At 33.7% G+C, this 27,246-nt stretch overlaps 2 protein-coding genes, 1 long non-coding RNA gene and 1 pseudogene across 3 annotated transcripts; all 4 read left to right on the forward strand.

The window, feature by feature from the left end:
* The first annotated feature begins 1,241 nt into the window (after positions 1–1,241).
* On the forward strand, positions 1,242–7,172 carry LOC110097898 (annotated as a pseudogene).
* An 8,579-nt stretch (positions 7,173–15,751) lies between these two features.
* On the forward strand, positions 15,752–16,570 carry LOC110097899 (disease resistance protein RGA2-like). The gene has a single exon (XM_020824535.2). It carries the CDS (start codon positions 15,777–15,779, stop codon positions 16,494–16,496), a length of 720 nt encoding a protein of 239 aa, XP_020680194.1. The 5' UTR covers positions 15,752–15,776; the 3' UTR covers positions 16,497–16,570.
* Positions 16,502–20,231, forward strand: LOC110097897 (putative disease resistance RPP13-like protein 1). The gene is made up of 5 exons (XM_020824533.1): positions 16,502–16,507; positions 16,563–18,542; positions 19,813–19,839; positions 20,073–20,112; positions 20,221–20,231. Exons 1-5 carry the CDS (start codon positions 16,502–16,504, stop codon positions 20,229–20,231), a joined length of 2,064 nt encoding a protein of 687 aa, XP_020680192.1.
* A 445-nt stretch (positions 20,232–20,676) lies between these two features.
* On the forward strand, positions 20,677–22,863 carry LOC114581018. Its single transcript, XR_003702823.1, has 4 exons — positions 20,677–20,768; positions 21,002–21,028; positions 21,283–21,310; positions 22,765–22,863. It is a non-coding gene; the product is annotated as an uncharacterized LOC114581018 (long non-coding RNA).
* Positions 22,864–27,246: the final 4,383 nt, after the last annotated feature.

Below are 27,246 nucleotides of genomic sequence, written 5' to 3' on the forward strand. Positions count from 1 at the left end.
TATCCTACAATTCATTGGCACTTTCATTTTGTCCTTTCCTCCTTCCCACAATAATAGGCCTTTATAAAAAGTTTATCTAAAAGCATTTATTTATGTAATAATTTTAATCTATTTCTTCTATTTGTTTTCCCAGCCATAAAATTTTATTTTTGAAATTAATTTTTTTTTATCGATTATGTTAAAAAAATAGTCATGCTTAAAAGCATAAAATTAAAATCAATGAGATTTACAAATTTATTATAATCAAAGTATAATTTAGAAACTTCAATTAACGAAATTAATTATGAATCCTTACATAATTTGATAGAAAGTGTAATAATGTTAACATTTCTACTTCTTGTTTATATTAACTATGGATAACAAATTCTAATATTGATTCTAATGATTTGAAGGATTTCGACAGCAGCCTTTTCTATTTGGAAGAGCGTCTATGGACAACGAGTTATGCTAAAGTTCGTACCTTTATTCAATTTTTAGTTTTTTGATACGAACTAGATTTTCTTTTTAGTAATAATCCATTGATGGTTGTACTTAGCTTCTAAAAAGGATGCAATCACTATGAAGAAAAACAAAGAAGACAGAACATTTTCTTCATATGTCATTATATGTATTTTTTTGTCTATGGCTAAGGATGCAATGACTATGTCTTCTCTATCCCAAAAAGGTTGTGAGGAACTATTTTTGCTAATAACATTGCCACTACTTAACATTAACAATACATATAATTTGGATCTTGTTTGAGAGTTCAATCGTTGTTATTGGCAGGAGGATTCAAAAGATGAATTAGAAGAGGATCTATAATCGAAAACTCTCCATCTCGTTTCAGGTGATTTTAGCCACTTTACTATTTTTAATAATGTTATAACATAATTAATAGCTTCCAGTAGCTGTCATTACCTTTGTATTGAAGTAGTCGCTAGCAGTATGCATGATTTTATTATCACTTTATAATTCAAAAGAAATGATTTGATCAATTTCAACCACCCAATAACAATATTCACGATCACAATGTAATCAACTAAATTATTTATTTTAATGTTTTTTAATGCAGTAATGGTGGTGAGACCAATGGCATGCTATCAATTATGAAAATAATGTACAGGTATGAAACCATTCCATTACAAAATCTAATCACATTAATTAAGCTTTTTTTCTTCCTTTCTCCATCTCGATCTAGATGAAGCTTTTGATCATTCATTTGGAAGAGTTTCATTTCAAAAAGGCTTTACAGATGTATACATATGCCCAAGGATGAAAGAGTTGTATTATTAACGACATGATATAACCTATGAAGATAAGGTATGTATCGATGAAATCATTCCAAAACAAAATTAAGATAGTTTCTCTCTCGCTCTTTCTCCATCTCTTTCTCAATTTTTTAGCTAACAAATTAAATAATTTTATGGGATTATATCATTATTTTCATATTTAAATTAATTTCATTTTAGGGCATTATAGTTGTGTATAGAAAATTTTAACACTAAATCAATTATAATTTTTAAATAAATTTTAATAGTTGGCAAGATTGGTCTCATTGCTTGTTGAAATTAAAAAAGTTATTTCTTGCAATTTGTTGGCACTTTCATTTTGTCCTTTCCACCATAAGCCTCCTTCCCATAATAATTGGCCTTTATAAAATAGTTTATTTAAAAATATTTATTTATGTAGTACTTTTAATCTATTTATTATATTTGTTTGCCCAACCATAAAAATTTATTTCTTGAAATAATGATTTTGTTTTGATCAATTATATTATTCTTTAAAAGAAAATAATCTTCCTTAAAAACATAAAATCAATGAAATTTAAAACCTTATTAATATTCAAAGTATAATTTAATAACCTTAATTAACCAAATTAATCAATGAACTCTAAAATAATTTGATAGAAAGTGTAATAAGTTTAACATTGTTACTTCTTATTTATATTAACTATGGATTACAAATTCTAATATTGATTCTATTGATTTGAACGATTTCAATCGTGGCCTTTGGTGCTTGGATAAGCATCTACGAACAATGAGATCGCTAAAGTTTGCACTTTATTCCATTTTTAGTATTTTGATATGAATTCTATTCTCTTTTTAAGTAACAATCCATGCATTGATGGTTGTACTCAGCTTATGAAAAGGATGCAATGGCTATGAAGAGAAATAAAGAAGGCAGAACATTCTCTGCATATATCATGATATGTATTTTCCTGTCTATGGCTATGGATGCAATTGCTATGTCTTCTCTATCCCAAAAAGAGTTTGAGGTACTATTTATGCTAATAACATTACCACTACTTAACATTAGCAATACATATAAAGTATAAAATGCGTTGCCTTAATCTACTTTAATTATATATTCATTCTCTTCTAATTTTTAAGAAAATTTTCTTCATTGTTATAATGATTTAAATAAAACCTTTCTTCCTCACATAATTTGATATAGACATAGTAGACAATCATCACTATTAAATAAAATTGTCCTATTAAGCCCAAAGGAGCTTCTTATTTTGTGGATCTGCCTAAATTTAAGTGGCTTGGACAACATTGTACTTTATTTAACAAATGATTATTTTTATATTGTAGAAGTTAAAAAAAGGTTAAAAGGTATTGGAAGACTTGACCACTTGCACTGATTAAAAAAAAAACCATGTTTAAGGAAGCGTAATTAGTGAGAAAATGTCAATAATATCGTCCTATTAAGCCCAAAAGAGCTTCCAATTTGAGTGGATCTTACTTTTAACTTCACTGGTGTGGACAACATTGCACTTTATTTAACAAATAATTTAAATCCATGCAAACATTATAAAAACTTGCTCAAATGATCGACCATAATAAAGGCAAATTAGAACTACAAATCAAAAAATGATTATATATATATATATATATATATATATTAAAAATTTTAATAGATAGGAATGAAATATGTAATTCATCATATGTATTAAAGATTGTTTTATAAATGTTGTTAGAATGCATTTGGACTATTATAATATTAAGAATATCTTCCAAACCACTCCAATATTTTTTATAATACCATTAAAACATTTAATGTAATATGTGATTAAATTTCTTCTTCTTTTGGCTCCTTCACAGCTGATTGGCAATCTTGCCGGCTGGCTGACCGCCGTGTAATGGCTATGGCGTTGTTTTCTTATCCGCGCCTACAAAATCCTCCTTCGTGTTTGCTTGAACATATGATCCAGTGAGTGAACAAGTAGAAGAATTCGCAATTAGCTCATGTCTCACTCTTATCTACAGTATAAACTTTTGTTCAGTCACAACTGCTGAGGGCCTAGGAAATGCTAAGGATGGCTTCCATTCTATTCACAAAAGGTTTTCTGGCTTTCATGCTTTGCAATGTGGATTCTGTACTCCTGGCATGTGCATGTCTCTTTACTCTGCTCTAGTAAAAGCTGAGAAAAGTGAAAGGCCAGCTCCTCCTTCTGGCTTCTCAAAACTCACTGTCACTGAAGCTCAGAAAACCATTTCGGGCAATCTTTGTAGATGTACAGGTTATCGGCCAATTGTTGATGCTTGCAAGAGTTTTGTTGCATATGTGGATTTAGAAGATCTTGGTCTCAATGCATTCTGGAAAATAGGGGAAAAATCTGCAAGTGTTGAGAAGTTGCCCTCTTTTACTGTTGCTTCTACTTTCCCAGAGTTCTTAAAGTCGGAAATCAAGTCCGTTTTGAATTGCAATTCAGCATTTCCAAATGGTTCAGTCAATGGAAGCAAAACGCAACTGGATATCTGTTTTAATGCTATGCCGGCAAGTTTGTCGGATGATTCTTGGCATTACCCTAAGACTGTTGATAATCTTTATAAGCTATTGAATTCAAAAGAATTTATTGGTGGAATGTTCAAAATGGTTGCTGGCAATACTGGTTCTGGTGTCTATAAGGAGGAAGACCTGTATGATAGATTCATTGATCTAAAAGGAATTTCTGAGCTTTCTTCAATCAAATGTGATGACAAAGGCATTCAAATTGGCGCAACTGTGACAATTTCAAGGGCTATTGAAGTTCTGAAAGAAGAAAGAAAAAAAAATTGTTTTTAATAAAATTACCGAGCACTTGACCAAGGTGGCCTCAGAATTTGTTCGCAATACTGCAAGTATAGGAGGAAATTTGATACTGGCACAAAGGAAGGGGCTCCCATCAGACATTGCCACCGCACTGATAGCTGTTGATTCAACTGTCTGTTTACGAACAGATTCAAAAAGGTTGGCCATTAAATTGGAGGATTTCTTAGAGACACCGCCCTCAATGAATTACACAACCCTTCTTCTGAGCTTCCACATTCCATCCTGGACTTCATGTCCCAATTCAAATTCAGACACCAATGGTTCTATTGAATCAAAACTGTTATTTGAAACCTACAGGGCAGCACCAAGACCCCTGGGAAATGTAGTTGCATATCTCAATTCTGCTTTCTTAGCTCACACTTTTGCAGATAAAAATTCTCATCATATTATAATAGATAATCTGAAGTTGGCCTTTGGTGCATACGGGAGCGCACACGCAATAAGGGCTAGGGATGTTGAAAAATTATTGATTGGCAAGCCTTGCACATTAGCCATTTTACTTGAAGCAATTATACTGCTTAAGAAGATTATTGTGCCTAAACAAGGCACTGCACATCGAGCTTATAGGTCAAGTTTAGCTGTTGCTTTCTTATTTGATTTTCTTCTTCCGCTTTGTAAAGACATGAAAGGAATTGAAGAATTAAGTTTAGCTAATGGTCCTGCGCCTGCAGAGAATTTTGATGATAGTAGTGGTGAACGCTTCGGCAATCATGATCTGCTTTTATCCTCAAAATAGCTATTGTCTTATGGGACACAACATCGCCCCATTGGTGGGCCAACAAAGAAAATTGGTGTGAGCTTCAATCTTCTGGTGAGGCATTCTATGTGGATTACATTCCTTCTTCGAAAGACTGTCTTTTTGGAGCTTTCATTATCAGTACAAGACAATTAGCTCGCATCAAAGACATTAGCTTCATAGCCACAAGGGCAACACAAAAAATTATCACTGTTATTTTGGCTGCAGACATCCCCAAAGGAGGGGGAAATAGTGGTTGTTGTAACTTGCTTGGAGTGGATCCATTATTTGCAGATTCTGTTGCTGAGCATGTTGGTCAGCCACTGGTGTTGTGATTGCAGAAACACAACGGTTTGCCAACATGGGAGCTAAACAAGTTCTTGTTGACTACAGCACAGATGGTTTGGAACCTCTTTGTTAAGCAAATTAAACAAAGTGGGACCACTCATGATAACATGAAGTTCTCCACTTCTCAAGACAGCTACAGAAAACAGAGTAGCCGCCCTTGCAGACTGCAAAAGGAAATTATGGATGCATCTCAACCGTTGATGGACACATCAATAGTTTAACTTTATTAATTACCTTTAGTCTTTAAAAGATCTGGGCTGATTGTAGTGTGGCAAGAGACTCTTGTAAAAAGCTGAATATCAAATGTAAGAAGTGTGAGGAAGACGGTAAGGTTGAAAACTAGATTTAATGCTCTCTGTTCATTCTTGATCGTTCCTTTCAGTCTTCTGGAAATGTATTAATGCTTGTTCTCAGATATTAAATGAAGAATTTATCACTCTTATTTTGTCCATGGGAGAGGCTGTGCAAAGATCCAGCTTCTTTGACGTTCCCCCCCCTTTTTTGTCCGGAGCAAGTTGGTGATTTCCCCAAAGGAATGCTTGAAGCTGATCACAAGATTCTCTCCGCTGAGATTACACTCCCTTCTCAATATTACTTCTACATGGAGACACAAACAGTTCTTGCAGTACCAGATGAGGATAATTGTGTCGTGGTGTACAGTTCTACTCAATTTCCAGAGGATACTGGTGTTATAATTGCCAAGTGCCTGGGTGTCCCCGTGAACAATATTCGTGTGATAACAAGAAGAGTTGGAGGGGTTTTTGGTGGCAAGGCAACAAAAGCTGTACCTGTTGCAACAGCTTGTGCTTTGGCAGCGTACAAGCTAAGGCGTCCTGTCCGCATGTATGTTGATCGTAAAACTGATATGATAATGAATGCAGGACGGCATCCAATGAATATAAAGTACGCAGTGGGTTTCAAGTCTGATGGAAAAATTACAGCTTTACGTATCGATCTGTTAATAGATGCTGGCATCTTTCTAGATTACAGCCCACTAATAAAACGTTCTGTAATTGAAGCTTTATTGAACATGTCGCATTAAGCCTCCATATTGACACATACCAGATTAGAAAGAAAAATCTTCACAGCATCGAGAGTCTCAGGTATTACTATAGAGAATTTGAAACATAAGCTTCTGAATACACATTGCCATCTTTGTTTGATAAACTGGTTACCTCTACAATTTATAGTCATCGTGCGGCAAAAATTCAAATTTTAAATAGCTCTTCTATGTGGAAGAAGCGGGGAATTTCATGCGTACCCATAGTTTATCCAGTAACAATTAGGCCAACCCCTGGAAAAGTTGGCATCCTCAAAGATGGTTCAGCTGTTGTGGAGGTTGGAGGAATTGAGTTGGGTCAAGGGCTATGGACAAATGTGAAGTAGATGGCTGCTTTTTCTCTCGGAGAATTATGGGGAAATGATATTCCAGATCTTCTTGAGAGAATAAGGGTTATTCAAGCTGATACTTTAAGTTTGATCCAGGGAGGATGGACTGCTGGGAGCACCACATCGGAGTCATGCTGTGAGGCTGTTCGTTGTGCTTGGAGTGTCTTGGTTGATAGGATGAAGCCTCTAAAGGACAGGTTACAAGAGCAAACGGGCTCAATATCTTGGAACAATTTGATTTTCCACGCAAGTCTTCAATCAGTGAACTTATCAGCAAGCACTCTTTGGGTTCCAGATGAAGGTTCTAAAAGGTACCTGAATTATGGTGCTGCTGTGAGTGAGGTGGAGGTTGGTTGATCTTCTTACTGGAGCCACTACCATTTTGCAGACTGATATAATCTATGACTGTGGACAGAGCCTAAATCCTGCTGTGGATCTGAGACAGATTGAAGGCGCTTTTGTTCAAGGAATTAGATCAGAAAAACCTAATATGGTTTTCCAGTTGCAGGTTCCTGCAACCATGCCGGTGGTCAAAGAATTATGTGGGCTGGACAATGTGGAGAGGTACTTGGAAGCTTCTATTGCAGCTCAGCAATCAGGACTAGAACAGCCAATAAGGTTTTGAATTCTGAAATGCTTCTACAGCAGTATATGAATCTTTCTTCCTCATTTTCCTTTCAGCTCAAGCAGTTCGGTTTGGTTATTTAGCTTGTCAACGCAGCTATAGAATGCAATTCTCCTTTTGTTTTGTTTTTCTTCCTTTTTCAGGCCCAGGGGCTTCATGAGTTTGATGTACTCTTAATAAATTGTGGCTACAAAATATATCAAAGTTTTTTTCCCAAAAAAAAAAAAATTAATGTAATATGTATTATCAATAACATAATACAATAATTTAATGAACATAAAAGAATAATCATATCGAAATATGAAGAAGCTGTGTAAAATTTTGTAAATTTAAATTTTTGTTTTAAAATTGTGTTATTTTTATTTTTATTTAATTTGAATGAAATTCAATTATTTTTTATTATAGATTAAATTATGGTTGGTCATTTAAAGAGAAGCATAAACTTAAGGTAAAGGTTGTAGAGATGAGCAAGGAGACGCTTTATAATTAGAGATATACTACAAAATCAGTATATGCATGAAAAGTTTGGAGTAGTTCATGTGGAAGAAAAAATTAGAAAGAGTTGCATTAGATGATTTGATATTATAAAACATCTTCCTTCTAATGAACTGATATATTTGTCTTATGTTAAAAAAAGTTGTAGACCAAAAAAAAACTAGACTTTAAAGTATTAGAAGTGATTTTCTTATTTTAAAAAAAAAGTGATTTTCTTATTAGATTTGAATGAGAAATTGAATCTTAATATGACATATATCCTAAGACCATACATTTGTGGTGACTTATACCTATGTTAGTCCCTTAGCATAAAATATTTACTGAACGTATTCGAACACTAATTATGAAGTGTATGAATTTTAACGTTGCTATTACTTCAACTATGACTAACATATTCTAACACTGATATTTTGATTCTAATGGTTTGCAGTTTTGACGTTGGCGCAGCAGAACAAAGAGGAAATAATCGGATGTGTTGGAGCTCACCAAGTCTTGCCGTCCTTCCTATAATAAGCCTTTCGAAAATATATCATTATAAAATATTTACTTTTGGTATGGTGGAAGTTGTTATTTTGTTATGTGAGACTGTAATTCCTCTTTATAAAGAGGTTTAAGGACATGTTATTATTTAGCAATAGCAATAGTTACAACAACTTAATTATATTAACATTATTTATGCTCTAAAATTCTTCTTCTCCATATTAGATTTGGTTGGGGGTTTGTCCTCAACTTGTTAGTTGTATCAATTTGGTGATTCCATAACAAATGCAGCTTCTTTTGCACCCATTTATTTATGCTCTAAAATTCTTCTTCTCTTTGCTTCGCTGAATAAAAAAATGTTAAAACAAGATAATAACTTCATTGATTTCTTCCATTCAGAATTTTTCATTTATAAGAAGTTTCATATTCTTTTCAAACTCTCACAATAAGTATTATGCTAGATTTTTGTTACCATTTCTATTTTTTATTTGCTCTCTTTAATTTTATTTATGTTTAGATATGAAATTAAAATTGATTTTTTGTCTTGCTACTATTTAGACAATAAAAATCTATAAAAATTTCAACCAATTTGCTATAAGATATAAAATAGTTTCTTCCTTTCATCCACGGATACATTCACAACAGACCACCGGCAAGATTCAAAGACTATGACTTGGGATTATAAATGAAAGCGCATTTTACTTATTTTTTTTATTTTTTTTATTTTTAGAGTACTTATTATCCATTGGAATAAGTGTCATAAATTTATTTGAGATGTTGATGAAGGATACTAGAGGTGCACATGTACCTTTCTTTTGTATTGTCAATATGAATATAAATATTGATGACAAAGCTCTCTTGGGTATATTGTTGAACTAATTTGAACCAAGCCAAACCAGGCCCACTTGAACCAAATTGATCTAAACGCTTTGTACGACCCAACCTACGTTCTCTTGAATTAGATGTTATCATTGTTTGAAACATGCTGCCTCTTCATTTCATTGTACTCATAATTATGAAGAACAAAAGTGTTGGGGGATCATAATCTTTCTCCTGTTTCTACCATTGCACTAGTCAAGCCCTTTCTCCTCATTCCTTTGGGTTCTCCCCACAATAACCTTTAGAAGATACTCCCTCTTGACCATCTTCTTTCTCCTTTGACTGAAAGCCTACAACTTAGAACTGCCTCAATTTTTTTGCTTTTTCTTTTTGATTGGTCAATAGTCAACGATTGCAAAGCTTTTTCTTTTTCCTTCCCTTTATTGAGAAAAACCTTTAAACCTCGTCTAATTTTTCATTTTTCTTCCTCCCTCTATCTCGTATACATCTTCTTCTTACATTTTGTTTTAATATTTTTTAACAAAATCATGAAAAAGGGCGTACTCGTTAAAAATAGCAAATGGAAGCACTTAAAGGATTTAAAGCCAAACTGAATAATAAAAAACTGTAGATAACGTAAGACAAACTAAAACAAGATTCCAATCAACAAAAGGAAAAATCAGAAAAGAACAAAAAAAATAGCCCATCACAGGTTGAATGAAAACCCAAAAGAGAGTAATAGCACTACTCAAAGTGAAGAATTTTAGTGGCTACCGGACTCAATAATGAGCCCACGCACACCCACAGCCAAGCTAAGCAAGTGCCATCCATTGTACGCCACAAACCATGAACCAACACTAAACTGCAATGAGGAATGACTACCAAGGTTGCCAACAAGCAAGGGCCAAGGAGAAGGCGCACAAAAACCTCCTCATCATTGTCTGAAACTAACCAGAAGCAAGAAAAGACAACCACCAACTCAACAAACATAACAAAATAACAGGCCGCAAACAGCCATAGATGAACCATTCTAAAAGAAAAGGAACAAGCATCCAACCCACATCCAAAAGGAGTAATCATTTCTTCTTCAATTTACATTTTTATGGTTCCTTTTTTTTGTAAAGAAACCAACGTCTGGAATTTGAAGAATACTTAGATCGAAGTTATCCCTATAGTCTAAAATATCCTCACTAAATTCCTCCCCATCCGCAGAGGAAATGTCATCATTTAATCGATCTCCATGCATAACCTCACAATCCCTCGTATTACAAGTTAGGTGAGCTATCAAAGCATCAATGGAAAGAACGGATATGGGAACATCAACGACACCATAATTTTTCGCCATAGGATCATCACCATTAAGAAAAGAAGCACATAACCGAGCTGGCGTCTCCAAAGAATTAGCGTCCTTACCACAATTAAGAGGCAAAATCCCACCCATGGTTGAAACACAAACACGATCCCCATGGTCTAAAGGGACAGAATCATCAAAAAACTCAGTTTCACCATCACTAACATCAACATTAGAATTAGGATATACAGTGGAACTAGCTACCACATTTAGTAACCAATGATTATGCTCGTAAGACTCAACACCATCATCATTAATACCACAAGAAGGAACCTTACAAGCTTTAACAACTACCTCATAATTTGCAAAGGAAGGTGGAACTAACAAAGCAATAGATAACGGCACATCACTTCCATTAACAACATGCATAGGAGGATAAAGCAAAACATCAACCTCCTGCACAAGAACCATTACCTCAAGAACATCATTAACCAAACCATCAGGAAGGAACCATAAGCTTAGGATAGCATGCAACCTCATCAATCTCAGGAAACACCATAGAAGTTACCTTAAGAACGGGCAAACTCAAACTACCACCATCAGGATTGCTTCTTAAATGATCAACCTGCTCCAACATCAACTAACTCCTTTATATGATCAAAATCCACAACACTCTCATTACCCACAAGAAGTTTTGAATGTGGAATATTGTTAAGGGAACAACATTCCAACTTCAAATGACCAAGAGATTTATTGTGCGTGCAATAAGAAGGAAATTCTTCATTGATAACAGCTTGAACATAACCCAAATTTTTATAACCAACCCACACCAAGTTCGGATAGTGTTTGGTCACATCTAGCTCAACTAGAACTAGAGTAATCGACGGCCTAGAACCACAAGCTATAGCATGGTCGGTTTTAAGAGGCCGGCCAAAGAGGGAGCCTAATCCATTAAGGATACAGGGTGAAAAATGGTGAGGTCTAGGATAGGGGAATGATACCCAAATGGGAATTAAGAGAAATTCCACCTCAACATAAAACATTGGAGAACACTTAAAAATCCTCATATAGCAATTGTTCACAAAATAAGACTGGTGAGCAAACACCCTATAATAATCCAAATTAGTAACCATCTTAATCAGAACATGCCTCATATTGAGAATGGTCATAAAAACTTCACTAATAAGTTTTAGATTGAAAAAAAAAAATTACGAATATGAATTACCTCAAGTGATTGACGTTGAGAAAAAAAATTACCAACATTGGCGAACGCAAAGGGTGCATCAAGAGCTAAGATTTTGCCTTCCGAAATCTAGAGTGACGCATGCCACAATGAGATGTAATTTTCAACTTAGGAAAACTCAAAGAATGAGAGTCATTAGATAATGAATCTTTGAAGGATGGACAGGAAGCTATCGCCATGAGATATTGGACATAGAATGCCAATTTAAAAAATGGAAAAAAAGGAGTAATCAGCCGTGACACGTTCACTAAAAAATTTTTTTTGTAGCTAATCATTTAGCGGGAAGAATTGAAAAACTCAACAGGAGGGAGGAGAAAGAAATCATAGTGACTTGGTCTCGGGCATCTACCATTATACCCACAATGATTGGCCTACATTTTTTTTTCTCACCAAAGACTTAGAACCATCATCAGGAACATTCTACTCAGGCATCCCGCACGGAGCAGCCACAAGTTTAGAAACATTTAGAGTGGGATGCAAAATAGGGCAGACATCCTTAGAATGACCTAAAGAATTACAAAGCATGCAGAAATGGGGAATATTATCAAAAATAACAGTTTGAACATAACCCGTTTCCACAGAACCAACCCAAATCTTTTCAGGATATTTCTTTGTAACATCCGATTCAACAAGAATACAAGCCATAGATGGACGGGAACCCAAAGAATCAGCCATATATGACTTGAGCGTGCGACCAAAGAGAGAACGCAAACCGAAGAGGATCCTAGGAGAAAAAAGATGGGGCCTAAGATGAGGGAAGGAAACACATATTGGCATAATAGGAGAATCCACCCCAACATCCAAATTGGGGGACCATTTCACCAGTTTCGTGTAATAATTTTGAACAAAATAAGATCTATGAGAGAAAATCTAGCAATAATCAAAGTCATTCACGAGTTTAATCAAAACATTCCTGGGGTTAAGAACATTGACTGAAATTCCCCCAACAGCTTCAAATTAAAGCAAAATTTACGAATGGCATCAACCGAAGGTCGTCTACCTAGAAAACGGCCAACCAAAGAAAACTCAAATGGTGCAGCAAGCGATTGAACCTCTTCCTCAGAAATTAACAGAGCCGGTAAACCCCGATGAGAAGATACACGTAAATCATGAAAAGAAGAAGAAGAAACACCAGATAAGGCTTCCTTGAATGAAAGAGGCGCAGAAGACCCATTCAGAAATTCAGGATCATGAAGGCGAGCAGACGTCATAAGCAGGAAAAAACAAACACAAAAATACCTAAGGATCTAGAGAAGAGAAACTTCCCCACAATGACAAACATCATTGAAGCGAATGGGAGGCGGAAACCCTAGCAGAGCAACGAAATAGGCGTCCATTATATACGACTGTAAGTTTATTAAATCAGAGTTAAGATGATCCCATATTTAATTTTTAAAGTTTCCAACTTGATTTTTGCCTCGAGATTCGTGCTTGATTAGGATAATTTATCAATTACTTAATTTTATTGTGGGCTTATTGGTGATGATATACATTGAAAATGGTGTGCATGTTGAACATTATCTTTGTTTGTGATGTTGGATGTCGATGTTCTTAGCAACATCAGTATTTGATTTTAGTGTCAACATTGGAGATTGGCCTTGTTCGCAATATTTGACATTAATTGAATAGATGTTCATGGTCGTTATCGATAATGGGTGTCGATGATGGTGTCAATGGTGAACTTCAACCTTGCTAATGACAATAAGTGTCGTTAGTGGCAATATAAGACATCAAAGTGCTGTTGAGGGGGAGCATTAGTCTTGTGGGCTATGTCGGACATCAACCTTGTTTGAGGTGGTACACATTAGTTTTGTTAGTGATGGAGAGCATTAGTATTGGTGGAAACAATGTATGTTGGCATTGGTTGTGATGAAAAGCTTTAGAGATGGTAATAATGCTAAGTGTTGGCATCATGTCGCAACATTGGGATTATATATTGTGTTTGAAAGTAATGTTTTTTATTAGTACTTTTATTGAAACCTTTTTGTGGCATCAATTAGTCTCATTAGGTGTGTTGAAGCTATGTCTACTAATAAATTTTTAGAAATGAATATTTTAATCATTTTGAAGAAAAAAACTACTTGATTGGACAATCCATATTATTATCCTTGATAATGTAATATTCTTTAAACATTTTATTTATTCAATAATATCAAAATCGAGCAATCATGAGCTCGTGATATATCTATCATCAAGATGCTCATTTTAATTATAAGCACATTATATTTAGTTATTATTTCATTCATCAAGGAATCTTATAAAAATTTAAAGTGCAATTTTGAGGTGTTAAATTAGGGTTGCAAATGAACCAAGCGTATGACGAGCTACTCCTGCCTCATCCGGCTCGGTAAGAGCTCGTTCATGTTCGTTTGATAAGGCAAACGAATGAGCTTGAACACTTTTGACAAATATTAAACGAGCTTGAACAACTTGGGGTTCGGTTCATTTACATTCATGAACAGTATCGTTCAACACTCGTGAAAAAGCTAGTTAAGATGCTTGATTAGAGATCAACTAAGAAGCTCGAATAGAATTGCATTAGACATTAAAAAAATAGATATAAATTATTAAATTATTGCTCTTTGAACTAATCTAATAAAAGCAATTGGAGACTTAGGCTTCGTTTGGGACGGCCTTTTTACTGCTTTCTAAAACGGAGTTTTAGTACAAAATTTTTTATTTTTGTACTAAAACTCCGTTTTAGGAAGCAATAAAAAAGCGGTCCCAAACGAAGCCTTAAAAAGCAATACTCTTCAATTTAAAAAGCAAAACTCTTCAATTGTTACTATATATAACTAAAGTTTAAAAGCAAAGATTCCATGTTTCTATCACTAAGACATTGATTGCAATATGTTATGCTGAACTTTAGTTAAAGCCACTAAATTATTCATATTAAATTTATCGAATTATAAACTTTCATCATCATCCCACTTAACGTTAAAGATATTGGAGGCTTAAAATCATGACTGATCGGTGGCTTTATTATTGAAGGTTTAAAACTATTAATTATAAAGAATAACATATCGAATATACTTGTATCCTCTCTCTCTCTCTCTCTCTCGAATTGAAATACATTTATTTTTATTTAAATTTACTTCATATTTATTTAATTATTATATATTTTAATATTTAAGAAATATTTCAATGATATGTATAATATAAGTCCATTCGTGTATTTTTTTTTTTATTATAGGCATATACAAGACTTTCTTTGGCGTGTCCCTTACAATTTGCTCATTTATGTTAAAAAATCATATTTTATAGGCTCATTAAAAAAATTAACTTTAAGCATGGAACAACCTTTTTTTAATTATTATTATTATACAGTTTTTTCGTCCATCTTTTCCTGATTATCTTTCTTTTCATTAAATCCTCTCAATTATTGATGATTAACTTTCTTTTTATTAATGCAACTAAACTTCTTTCCCAACTCCCAAAAAAAAAAAACAAGAAACATTTCGAAATCACTCAAAATGGTGTTTGATTTTGGAGAAATTATTACATACTTCAATCGAAATCGGCCACATCGTCTGTACACTGTATAAAATTTGCACAAAGTTTTTGTGCAAATTGTACATCGTAGTATGTGTACAGAATGATGTGGTATGGTCCTTTCATGATCTTGTTTTAATTCCCTTTTATCATCTACATCATTGGAGGTCTTAAGGTCTAATGAAAGACCTCTAAACTAACTTAGCATCTGCTAATCACTCAAAATTCATTATTTCTTCTTCTTTGAATCATCTCCAATCCACATTGAAGCTTCATCAATTATTCAGCTAAGGGTTTGGAAATGGCAGGAACAACCTCTTTGATCATCTCCAATCTATTGTCTTCCTTGGAAAGGTTGTCTCGTTTTATGCCTATGTTTATTTCATTGGGTGCATCTTCCTCATCATCCATAGCACAAGAAGAACTAAATGTTACTGAAGTTTATTCGATCCAAAAAATATTAATGGAGGATTTGAGCCGGTTGTCGAGGATGCTGCAAAGAATTCAGGCAGCCCTTTATGATGTCGAAGAGAGGGAGATCACTGAGAAGGCTATCCAGCTCTGGCTTAGCGAGCTTAGAGAAGTTGCTTATGACACTGAAGATATCTTGGATCAATATGATTATCAAGTTATCAAAACCCAATTGGAAGGAATGACAGTAGTAGTTGAAGCAGAGCCTTCTCTAAAGGGAAAACGAGTGGATGATAATGATGATGACGTTTAAGGCTACCAGGTATGTCTTGCACTCCTAATTTCAATTAAAATTCTAATTATTAAAAAGTGAATGGATATGTTTATCAATCTGTTGATCATGCATGAAAACTATGATCAGGTATCATTACCTCCCTTTAATTCAATTAAAATTCCAATTTCTTGTGATATGTCCATGAAGATCATTGAGGTCATAAAGAAATTTGATGAGATTACACATGATAGAAAAGCTCTTTATCTTAGAGAAGAAGATGCCCCTAGGCGACCTCGTTCCAATGATGCTATGAAGAGGCCACTAAGTAGTTCTCTTGTGCTTGAATCTGATGTTTTTGGAAGGGATGAGGAAAAAAGAAAGATAATTCAATTGTTAATGTCTCATTCTGAGAAGGAGAACATTGTTATTCCCGTTGTCGGCATGGGGGGTGTGGGAAAGACGACACTTACTCAACTTGTATACAATGATCCTGAGGTATGCCAGCATTTTAGCCTAAAGGTTTGGGTTTGTGTCTCTGAACAATTTGATGTTCTGAGAATAACAAAAGAAATTGTGTCATCCATTCTGGATTCATCCAAGTACAATGATAATAATAACTTGAATTATCTTCAATGTAAACTCAAGGATGCTTTGTTAAATAAAAAATTTCTTCTTATTCTTGATGATGTCTGCAATGAGAGAGTAGATATATGGGAAGCCTTACGAGCCCCCTTTTCTGGTACTGGAGTGAGAAAGATTATTATAACAACTCGATCTATATCAGTTGCTCACATTATGCAAACAGTGTCCCCACTTTAGCTTGAATGCTTGCATGAAGAGGAGTCATGGTTATTGTTCCAAAGACATGCTTTCCATGGTTGGAAGTTTGATCAACAACTTGGGAGGAGAATTGTTAAGAAATGTGGTGGATTGCCTTTGGCTTTAAAAGTTATTGGGGGGTTTCTACAAAATGAACTTAAGGAGCAAACATGGAATGATGTGTTTAATAATAATTTATGGGATCCCAAGGAAATTATTTTGTCTGCACTAAGGATAAGCTACAATCACTTGCCATCATACCTTAAACCATGCTTTTTATATGCATCTCTGTTCCCAAAGGATCATTACTTTGAGAAACTAGAATTGATAAGAATGTGGATCGATCAAGGTTATATTCAACTTACAGAAAGAAAATGTTTGTGGGAAGATATTGCAGTTGAATATTTTGAAGACTTGGTGAGAAGGTCATTCTTTCAATGCTCAAAACACAAACAATTCGTTTTACATGATATGGTGCATGATTTAGCTCAATCTATAACTAGAAATGAGATATGTTCTTCATTAGATTTTGATGAATTGAAGAATTTCCCCCAAAATGCAAAGCATGTATTCATAAAAGATGCAAAGTTTGATCAGGTTATTCCACATGGGAATATAAGAACACTTTACATTCATGAATTAGATCTTTTCTCTGCGGCGGTACATTATCAAAATTTTTGTTCCAAGATTGTATTCTCTCATTTGAGCTGCTTGCGTGTTTTGAGATTTTATGCACCTTATTTTAAATGCAGCTTTGAATGTATAAATTCGATAGGTTACTTGCAACAACTCCGTTACCTCTCTATCTGTGCAGTTGAAATCCATATGACAGAACACTCATTATGTAGCCTTTACAAGTTACAAACACTAATACTCCAATCTGAATTTATAAGTATGCCTCCCCATGCAATGGGAAAACTTATCAGCTTACGTCACTTGATGATTAGTGCAAGATGCAATCTAGTTGCGGTGCCTCAATCATATTTCGGGAGAAAAAATCTCCTTTCTTTTAGATTTAAACAAAAAGGATATGAGTTTTTGGGATCTGCAAGAGAAGAATTGTTTGAATCTACATTTGACGTAATAAGAGATGACCCCTATTCTAATATTAGATGGTTGAAACCCCTAACAAATTTACAAAAATGCCTGAAGCTTTATAGGCTTGAAAATTTTTTCGATCGTGAAGATGCAAAGAGTGCCAATTTACAAAGTAAGCCATATGTCGAGAGTCTATCACTTATATGGAAATGTCGTAAATATGATAAATGTGCAAGGAATGATAAAGCTATTCTTGAAGGCCTCCAACCCCACACAAACATTAAAGAGTTGACAATAAAAGGCTACAATAGTAGCAGCTTCCCAAGTTGGTTTGGAAATCCTCACTTCTCCAATTTAACAAAAATAAGGTTGAGAAAGTTCTACAACAATGAAGAATGCAAGTTTCTTCATTTGTCCAAGCTACCATCTCTCACATCACTTAAAATTAAAGTTAATGAAGGGATAACTAGAATTGGGCAAGATTTTTGGTGTTATAATTTTCCTCCTGATTGGCATGAGAATTACTCTATAGAGGCACATATGGATTTTCTTTCATTCGAATATCAGACACATAAAAGTTTGCATGAATGGAAAGAGCGGCCAATGGAGAGGAATGGAGATTTCTTGAGCCTTAAGTGTTTACACTTAATAAATTGCCACAAGCTGCAACTGATATCAAACCTCCCATCAAGACTTGAGACAATTTATGTGCGATCCTGTGAAAGCCTTGAATATATTAAACTTCCTTACAGCTCACGACATCTTTTTAGGCTTCAAAAAGTGAAAATTCATCATTGTCACAATCTCAAGTCAGTGATCAACTTGAATAATCTTCTTGGCACTCTTAAACTTTTGAAGTTAGATAGTTGTTACCGACTTAGGCCCGATCTTGATGAAGAATTTGATCATTCATTTAGAAGAGTTTCATTTGAAGAAGGCTTTGCACTTGTAATTGAATGTCCAAGGATGAGAGAGTGGTGCCAATGGCATGGTTTCACCTATGAAGAGGTATGTATAGGAAATCAATTCCAATATAAAATTTAGGCTTTGTTTGGGAGGACTTTCTTACTGCTTCTTAAAGCAGCTTTCTAGTATAAAACTTTTAACTTTTATACAAGAAAGCTGCTTTAAAAAAATAAAAAAACCTTCCCAAAGGAAGCCTTAGTCACATTAATTCAGCTATTTCAATATAATTTAGTCATCTCAATTTCAATATTTGTGCTAACAATTTAATTACTTTTGGGGGAATTATGTCATTGTTTTTTTATTTAAATTAAGAATCTTAATACTTCAAATATAATTTATAAACATTCTAAAGACATAGTTTGATATGAAATAAAGTATAGGAATTTTAATATTCCTACCTACTACTAATTATATTAATTCTTTATTAAAAAAGAAAACTCAAATGCAGATTCTAACAGTATTCTAACATTACTAATTATTACTGTTTATATTATATTAATTATGAATAAAAAAACTCTAACAGTATTCTAATTGTTTGCAGGGCGATTAAACGGCGGATGATAGGGCTTCGTTAAAGTCACTACCAAAAAACGAGAGTTTTCGCAGCGGTTATTTGCACCGGTTTTGAAAACCGCTGCGAAAACCAATTTTGCTAGTCTTTATCAGGTCGATTTCGCTAGTCTTTATCGCGGTTAAAACCGCCATAATTCTGTATATTCGCAGCGGTTAAGACCGCCGCAAAAAAATGCTAGACATAAACGCTACCCCGCCGGTCTTGAAACCGCTGCGGAAGGCCGTTGCAGCGGATAGCAAAAACAGCGGCTATGCAGCGGTTCGCCGACCGCTGCAAATTAAATTTTAGCGGGTATAACCGCCGGGAAAAGTCAAATATTATGCTGCGAAAACCCTATTTTTTGGTAGTGAGTATTTGGTTGGCACCTTCATTATCTCCTTTCTATAATAATCTTTCATAAAATAAATCATTTAGAAGTATTTTGTTCCCTTATATATTCGATAAGGATCTTCGGACTCATTTGATTGACTACATGGCAATAAAAAAATTTGTTTAAGAAAAAAATAACTTTGACTGATCATTTTAAGCTTTAAAATAAAACAATCATCCTAAAAAAATGTAATTAAAAATATAATTCCTAATTAACCTTCAATTAAAAAAATTAATTAAAGATTCTCTCTCTCTCTATATATATATATATATAGTTTGAGTATGAAATATAAGAATTTTAACATTACTACTACTTGTATTACTAAACTCTAAATAACAAAATCTAATACTAATTCTGATGGTTTGCAGGAATCTGATGACAGCTCTTCTGAGGAGGTATGTGTATGAATTTTAAGCCTCAAAATGAAATCGTCATCCTTGAAAATTAAAAATCATTAAGATCTGTATTTTAATTAATATTCAAAATATAATTTCTATCCACCAATTAATCAAATTAATTAATGAATCGTTACATATGTAGTTTGAATATAAAATATAAGAATTTTAACATTGCTATATTAATTAACAATGAATAACAAATTCTAACACTACCTCTCTATGGATTGCAGGTATCTGATGACAGCTCTTCCGACATATCTGACGAGGAATGTGTACGAATTTTAAATTTGAAAATGAAATAGTCAGCACCAGCCAAGGTCCGACAATGATATGGATAGCATATTCTAACACTAATACTTTCATTCTAATGGTTTGCAGATTCAATGTGAGCTCCAGCCCAGATTCGACGACTTTATGTGGAAAAGGTTATGTTGTAGTTCACTTAGCATTTCCAAAATAAATCAGCGTAAAATATTTATTTTCGATATTATGGTATGAATTTGATTTTCTTTAATTTAGTTTAATTAATTTCTTTTATTTTCTTTAGTTTAGCCAAATTTCTGAAGTGATGCTCTTAAGCTACTAGTAAATCTTGAAATTGCATGCTCGTTATAGAGGTCAAAGGCAGTGACATGAATTTATATTGGAATATATGTTGAACTCTTCTATTGAATGTTTTTTTTTTACCCGTATGATAAGCCTCCTTTCTATAATAAGCCTTTCTATTATGAAATGTAAGGAATTTAATTTTGCTATTACTTGTTTTAATTAATTATGAATAACAAATTCTAACACTAATAATTCTAATGATGTGCAGGAATCTAATGACGACGAGGAATGTGTATGAAAATGAAATCCTCATCCTCGAAAATTCTGACACTAATTCTAATGCCTTGCAGGATTTTGACGACAACCATGTCTACAAGGTATGTGTATGAATTTTAAGCTTGCAAATGAAATCGTGGTCCTTGAAATTAAAATCAATTAGATCTATATGTTAATTAATATTCAAAATATAAGTTCTAAGCACCAATTAACCAAATTAATTAACAAATCTTTACATAGTTTGATTATGAAGTGTAAGAATTTTAACATTGCCATTACATGTATAAATTAACTATGAATAACAAATTCTAACAATAATTCTATTGGTTTGCAGGAATCTAACGACAACTCTTCCGATAAGGTATTTGTATGAATTTTGAGCTTGAAAAAAGAAAACGTCATCCTTGAAAATTAAAAATCAATGAGATCTATATTTTAATTCATATTAAAATATAATTTCTAACCTTCAATTAAAAATTTTAATTAACAAATATATATATATATATATATATATATATAGTTTGAATGTGATGAGTAAGAATTTTAAAATTGCTACTACTTATATTAATTAAGTATGAATAATGAATTCTAATACTCATTCAAATGGCTTTGCAGGATTACGATGACATCTTTGGCTATAATGGTATGTGTATGAGTTTTAAGCTTGGAATTGAAATTGTTATCCTTGAAAATTAAAAAACAATGAGATCTATATTTTAACTAATATTCAAAATATAATTTCTAACCTTCAATTAACAAAATTATATATTGTTGCGTCTACGATGATTCACGGCGGTAGAGAGATATGAAGTTTAACATCTTAGCGTTGTACGAAAATCCTGCACGAAATCAGATAAGAGAGTGTGTAGCATTCATAGGAGACACCAAGATTTTTACGTGGAAAACCTCTGAAAAGGGGGAAAAACCACGAGGCCTAGCCCAGTTTGATTGAATCCACTAGTATTGCAGTTGATTACAAATGAGGCCCTTCCTTGGGAGAAGGCCTTAGCTTGATATACATTTTATAGAGTACATTACATGATGTGAATATAAAGAATCACTATTGACGTGCTCGTTTGGTTGGGAGGATCATAGTCTAGTGACGGAGGTCAGAAAGGCTGTAGTCTGCGGACGACGTAAGTCAGGAGGACCGTAGTCGACGGGCGACGGAGGTCGAAAAGACTGTAGTCGGCGGGCAACATAAGTCAGGAGGACCGTAGTCGGCTGGCGATGAAGGTCGAAAGGACCATTGTCTTGCGACGGAGGTTGGAAAGGACTGTGTCTGACGATGAAGGTCAGAAGGACGGCATCAGGTAGAAGTCCAACAATGGAAAGAAATTCATCTTCGGATATACGTCCAATGAAAGTCCGATAACCGGTAGAAGTCTGACATCGAGTAGAAACTTGGCGAAGAGTGAAGGTCCAGTGTCGGGTAGAAGTCCGACATCTGTTGGTGGCTGAGGAAAACTCCGGCATCACTTTGACTGTAAGTTTGCTGTAATCAGAGTTCATGTTATTCCGGATTTAATTTTTGAAGTTTATGGCTTGATTTTGCCTCGAGATTCGTGCCTGATCAAGATTATTTTATGATGACGTATCATATAGATTGAATATGAAATGTAAGAATTTTAACATTGCTACTACTTATATTAATTAAGTATGGGTAGGAAATTCTAATGGTTTATGAGCACCGATGAATTCTAGATTTCTTAGGGAAGTGATACATGTATGAATTTAAAATCAATGAGATTTATAATTTTATTAATATTTAAAATATGTATTTTGTATGCTTCAATATTCAACCAAATTAATTAAAGAACCCTTGGTTTGATATGAAATCAAGTGTAAGTATGTTAACATTGCTACTACTTTAGCTATGAATAACATATTATAACACTTATAGTTTTATGCTAATGGTTTGCAGATTTTGATCCGGAGCCAGCGATTGCGCTAGCGAAGTTATATTTTGGAAGAGGTTGTGTTGTTGTTCACTTAACCTTTCCAAAATAAATCATTGTAAAACATTTATATTCGATATTATAATATCAATTTGATTTTCCTTAATTTAGCCTAATTAATTTCTTTTATTTTCTTTAGATTAGCCAATTTCTGAAGTGCTGCTCTTAAGCTACAAGTAAATCAGGAACCTGCATGCTCGTTATGGAGGTCAAAGGCAGTGGCATGAATTTTATATTGGTATATATGAACTCTTCCATTTTTTTTTAACCCAAAACACAAATTTATTCATAGCAAATAAAAAGGAGATTACAACAGCTAAAGGCCATATGTTGAACTCTTCCATTGTTTTTTTTTTTTCCTCTCTTTTAGAAGGGCTTTGCCCATATGCATGTAGCCTTTCCATGATCATTTTCTGAAACTAATGCTCTGATTACTATTCAAAATTTTTTGTTAAAATGAAATGATATTATTATATAGAAAAATATTTGAATATTAATTAAATATTAATAGTTTGATTTTAATGCTTTGCAGTATTGACCGTGGAGCAGCAACTTTTGGAGCTCACTAAGTCTTGTCGTCCTTCCTATAATAAATCTTTCTAAAATATATAATTATAAAATATTTATTTTTGTTATTGTGGGAGGTCTTATTTTTTATGTGAGACTATAATTCCTCTTTATAAAGAGGATTAAGGACATATTATTTAGCTATATCAACAGTTAAAGCAACTTAATTAGAACATTAAATGGTGGTGTTGTGGATTTGGTTGATAATCATGCTCTGTGATTTCGTAACAAATGCAGCTTTTTTTGCACCCATTCATTTCCCTTCAACCTCTTCTGCTCTTTGCTTTATTGAATAACAAATGTTAAAACAAATTCATTGATTTTTTCAATTCAGAATTTTTTATTTATGAGAAGTTGCATAATATATAGATTGTATTCATTATAATATATATCCATCAAACCATATCTTATATAATTACGTGGGCCAATATTTGATTGGAAAGTTATCTCTTTGACTGAGCAATTTGAGATGGCCCTAAATCGGAGGAAAGAAGTTGGAGTTTTGATCCATTTGTCTCCCTCCCCTTCAATCATGTTATAAAATTTTTTTACTTCGGGCATTATAAAAACTCCCTTGCAAATCCATTTCAGAAAACTCATTTCATCATAGAGATAAAGAGAGGGAGTAGATAGAAAGGGAGGGGAGGAAGGCAATGGGGCCCGTCGACTCACCATCCCCAGCTCGCCTTCACACTTGCCCTTGCAGCCTCGTCCTTTTGCCTTCTCGTGCTTGCAAAGGTGCACTTGCACCACGGACTCTCCCTTCCCCGCTCGCGCTCGCACTTTCCCTTGCCCGCTCGCGCTCATACTTGGCCTCGCCCTTACTCTAACCATCACCCTCGCTCACTCATGCTTACACAATCGCTCTCAACCTCACACACTCACCCTTACCAGCTCGCACTCGCCCTCATTTTTGCATTATCCTCGCCCTCGCCATTACCCTCACGGCCTTTCCCTCACTCACTCATGCTCAAACAATTGCACTTTCCCTTGTGGCCTCTCCCTTTCCAACTCGTTTTTGCACTCGCTCTAGCCCTAGCCTTTAAGGCCATTCCATACACACTCATGCTTGCACAATCACACTTTCCCTCGAAGCCTAAGTAAGGGTAGGGTACATAGGTAAGGAGTAGGTGTAGGTAGGGGGATATGAGTAGTTGAAGGTATAGGTAGGTAAGAGTAGGTATGGGTTGGGGGATCGAGAGGTGGAGGGTGGAAGTAGGTATAGGTGAAAGGGGTATGTAGCTGTAGAGTTAGGTGTAGGTGCATGGTTGTGGTAGCTGTAAGTGTTAAGGGTAGGGTAGACAGTTGTATATGTGTAGGGGGTAGAGGTAAGAGGTAGAGTTAGGGATAGTGGTAGGGGGGTGGGGGTGGGGGTGAGGATAGAAGCACTACATAAAAATCATGTATTACCGACGAATTTTTCGGCGAATTTTGAAAGCTTACGGTGAATTTTCGGCGAAAAATTTTTCACCGGTAAAACACAGGTCTGAAAAAATTTTCGGCAAAAAAAAATTGTCGGATTTTCCGGTGGATTATTTCCACCGAAAATTTGTCCGATCGCGTGCCGGCGGAAAAGTCGAGGGAACAATTAAAAAGAAAATTTCAAAACTTGTCATCCCAGCCCAAACGCCAGCATGCCCGCAAGCCCACGCCTAAACCCACATGCTCCACACCGCTTATGCTGCCAGCAACATGAGTTGCGCTGCCCGCTAGCCCATCCCAGTTTTTGTGAGGAAACCAAGGATTGGCAGATGGAGATAAGGATGAGGATGGCACACAGCATGGACCATTAAGAAAAGCATTATAGTTAAGCTGATGACTTTAATGATGCTCTTATTATAAAATTTAAAAGTAATCTATTTATGGAGCATCCTGATCAACTTTAAATTTCATTTACACCTTCTTATGATCCTTTTTTTAGCAGCCCAGTGAGAGGGGTCATGATGATGATGAGGAAGACCCATATTCAGCTAGTTAAGAGTTTTTTTTTATTTGGCTTGATGAGAGAGAGAGATTGAATACTAATTTTATTTTGCTTTTTTTAGTTATTTTCTTGGGGGGATCTTAGTGACATATTGGAGTACTATTTTGGTGTTAACATGATTGGAGTTATGGCTATAACAGCCATTGTATTGTGATAATTAGAGTGGTGTCTTAAGTACTAGTTATCATGTACCCTTTATTAAGTTTTGTATATATTATTAAAACTTGTTCAATATGAATTAGGTTGTTAAACCTAAGCTTATGTCCCAGCGGCTAACCAAGAGGGGGAGCTTTTGATCATTCATTTGGAAGAGTTTCATTTCAAAAAGGCATAACACATGTATATAAAGATAAGGTACCTAGATGAAATCATTTCAAAATAAAATTCAAATATTTTCTCTATCTCTTTCTCCATCTCTATCTTAATCATTGAGCTAACAAATTAAATAACTTTTGAGGATTATATCAAATTTTTACCTATTTAAATTAGTTTTACTTTAGCATTATATAATAAATTTAATTTGTTATCAAAAAGGCATTATAGCATTATATAATAAATTTTACACTAATTCTAATCGAATTTCTAAATAATCTCTCTTATTCGGAAAGATTATTTATTTTAATTAAAAATAAAAAAAAGTTATTTCTTGCAATTGGTGGCACGCACTTTCATTTTGTCCTTTCTATGATAAGCAACCTTCCCATAATAATAGGCCTTCATAAAATAGTTCATTTAAAAATATTTATTTCAATAAAAATTTTAAACTATTTCTTATATTTGTTTGCTCATCGAGAAAAAATTTATTTTTGAAATAATGATTTTGTTTTGGCAGATTATTTTATGCTTTAAAAAAATATAATCATCCTTATAACCATAAAATCAATGAGATTTATAACACTATTAATATTCAAAGTATAATTTAAAAACTTCAATTAACTAAATTAATTAATGAATCCTTACATAATTTGATAGAAAGTGTAAAATTTTGAACATTCTACTTCTTGTTTATTTTAACTATGGATAACAAATTATAATATTGATCTAATGATTAGAAGGATTTTGATAGCAGCATCTAGTGTTTAGATGATCGTCTTCGAACAACAAGTTATGCTAAAGTTCTCACCTAGCTCATTCCATTTTTAGTATTTTGATACAAATTTTATTTTATTTTTAAGTTTTAATCCATGATGGGTATACTCAGCTCCTAAAAAAGATTCCATGTCTTTGAAGAGAAACAAAGAAGAAAGAACATTTCCTGCATATATTATGATATGTAGTTTCCTATCTATGGCTAAGGATGCAATTGCTATGTCTTCTCTATCCCAAAAAGATTGCGAGGTACTATTTTTGCTAATAACATTACCACTACATAATATTAACAATACATTTAAACTTGATCTTGTTTAACAGTGCAATCGTTGGCATCGGATTCGGCGGGAGGATTCACAAGATGAATTAGAAGATCTATAATTGAAAACTCTCCAGCTCGTTTCATGTGATTTTAGCTACTTTATTACTACTTTTAATAATGTTATAGTATAATTTTTAGCTTCCAGTAGTTTCCAATATGTTTGTATTCGTGAAGTTGCTAGTAGTATGGTTTTATTATCCCCATTAATTTATGAGAAATGATACGATCAATCTCAACCACCTAACAACAATATTCACAATCACAATTTAACTAACTAAAATCTTTTGTTTTAGTGTATTTGAATCCTGTAATGTATATTACTTCTTCTGTTCATTTTTTAATCTTTGTCTCTCTGATTAGTTGAATAGCAAATGCAAAAAGTTAAAATGAAGTAACACATAGCTTGCATTGTAATAACTCTCACAACAAGTATAATATTTTTATTTATGGTTATTTCAGAATTATTTCTATTTTTTAATTTATTTTATTTATGTTTTGATATGAAATTAATATAAAATTCTTTGTTTTAATTTTCTTTAATATTCTATTCATTCTATTCTAATTTTTTAAAAAAAATTTAAAAATAAATATATTTGTCATCTCATTTCCAGGTGGTCTTCATTTGAGGGCGAGATACATATATAAATTTAAAATTTAGA

The sequence above is a fragment of the Dendrobium catenatum genome, unplaced genomic scaffold (assembly GCF_001605985.2).
Source record: "Dendrobium catenatum unplaced genomic scaffold, ASM160598v2 fragScaff_scaffold_1481, whole genome shotgun sequence".
NCBI lineage: Eukaryota > Viridiplantae > Streptophyta > Magnoliopsida > Asparagales > Orchidaceae > Dendrobium > Dendrobium catenatum.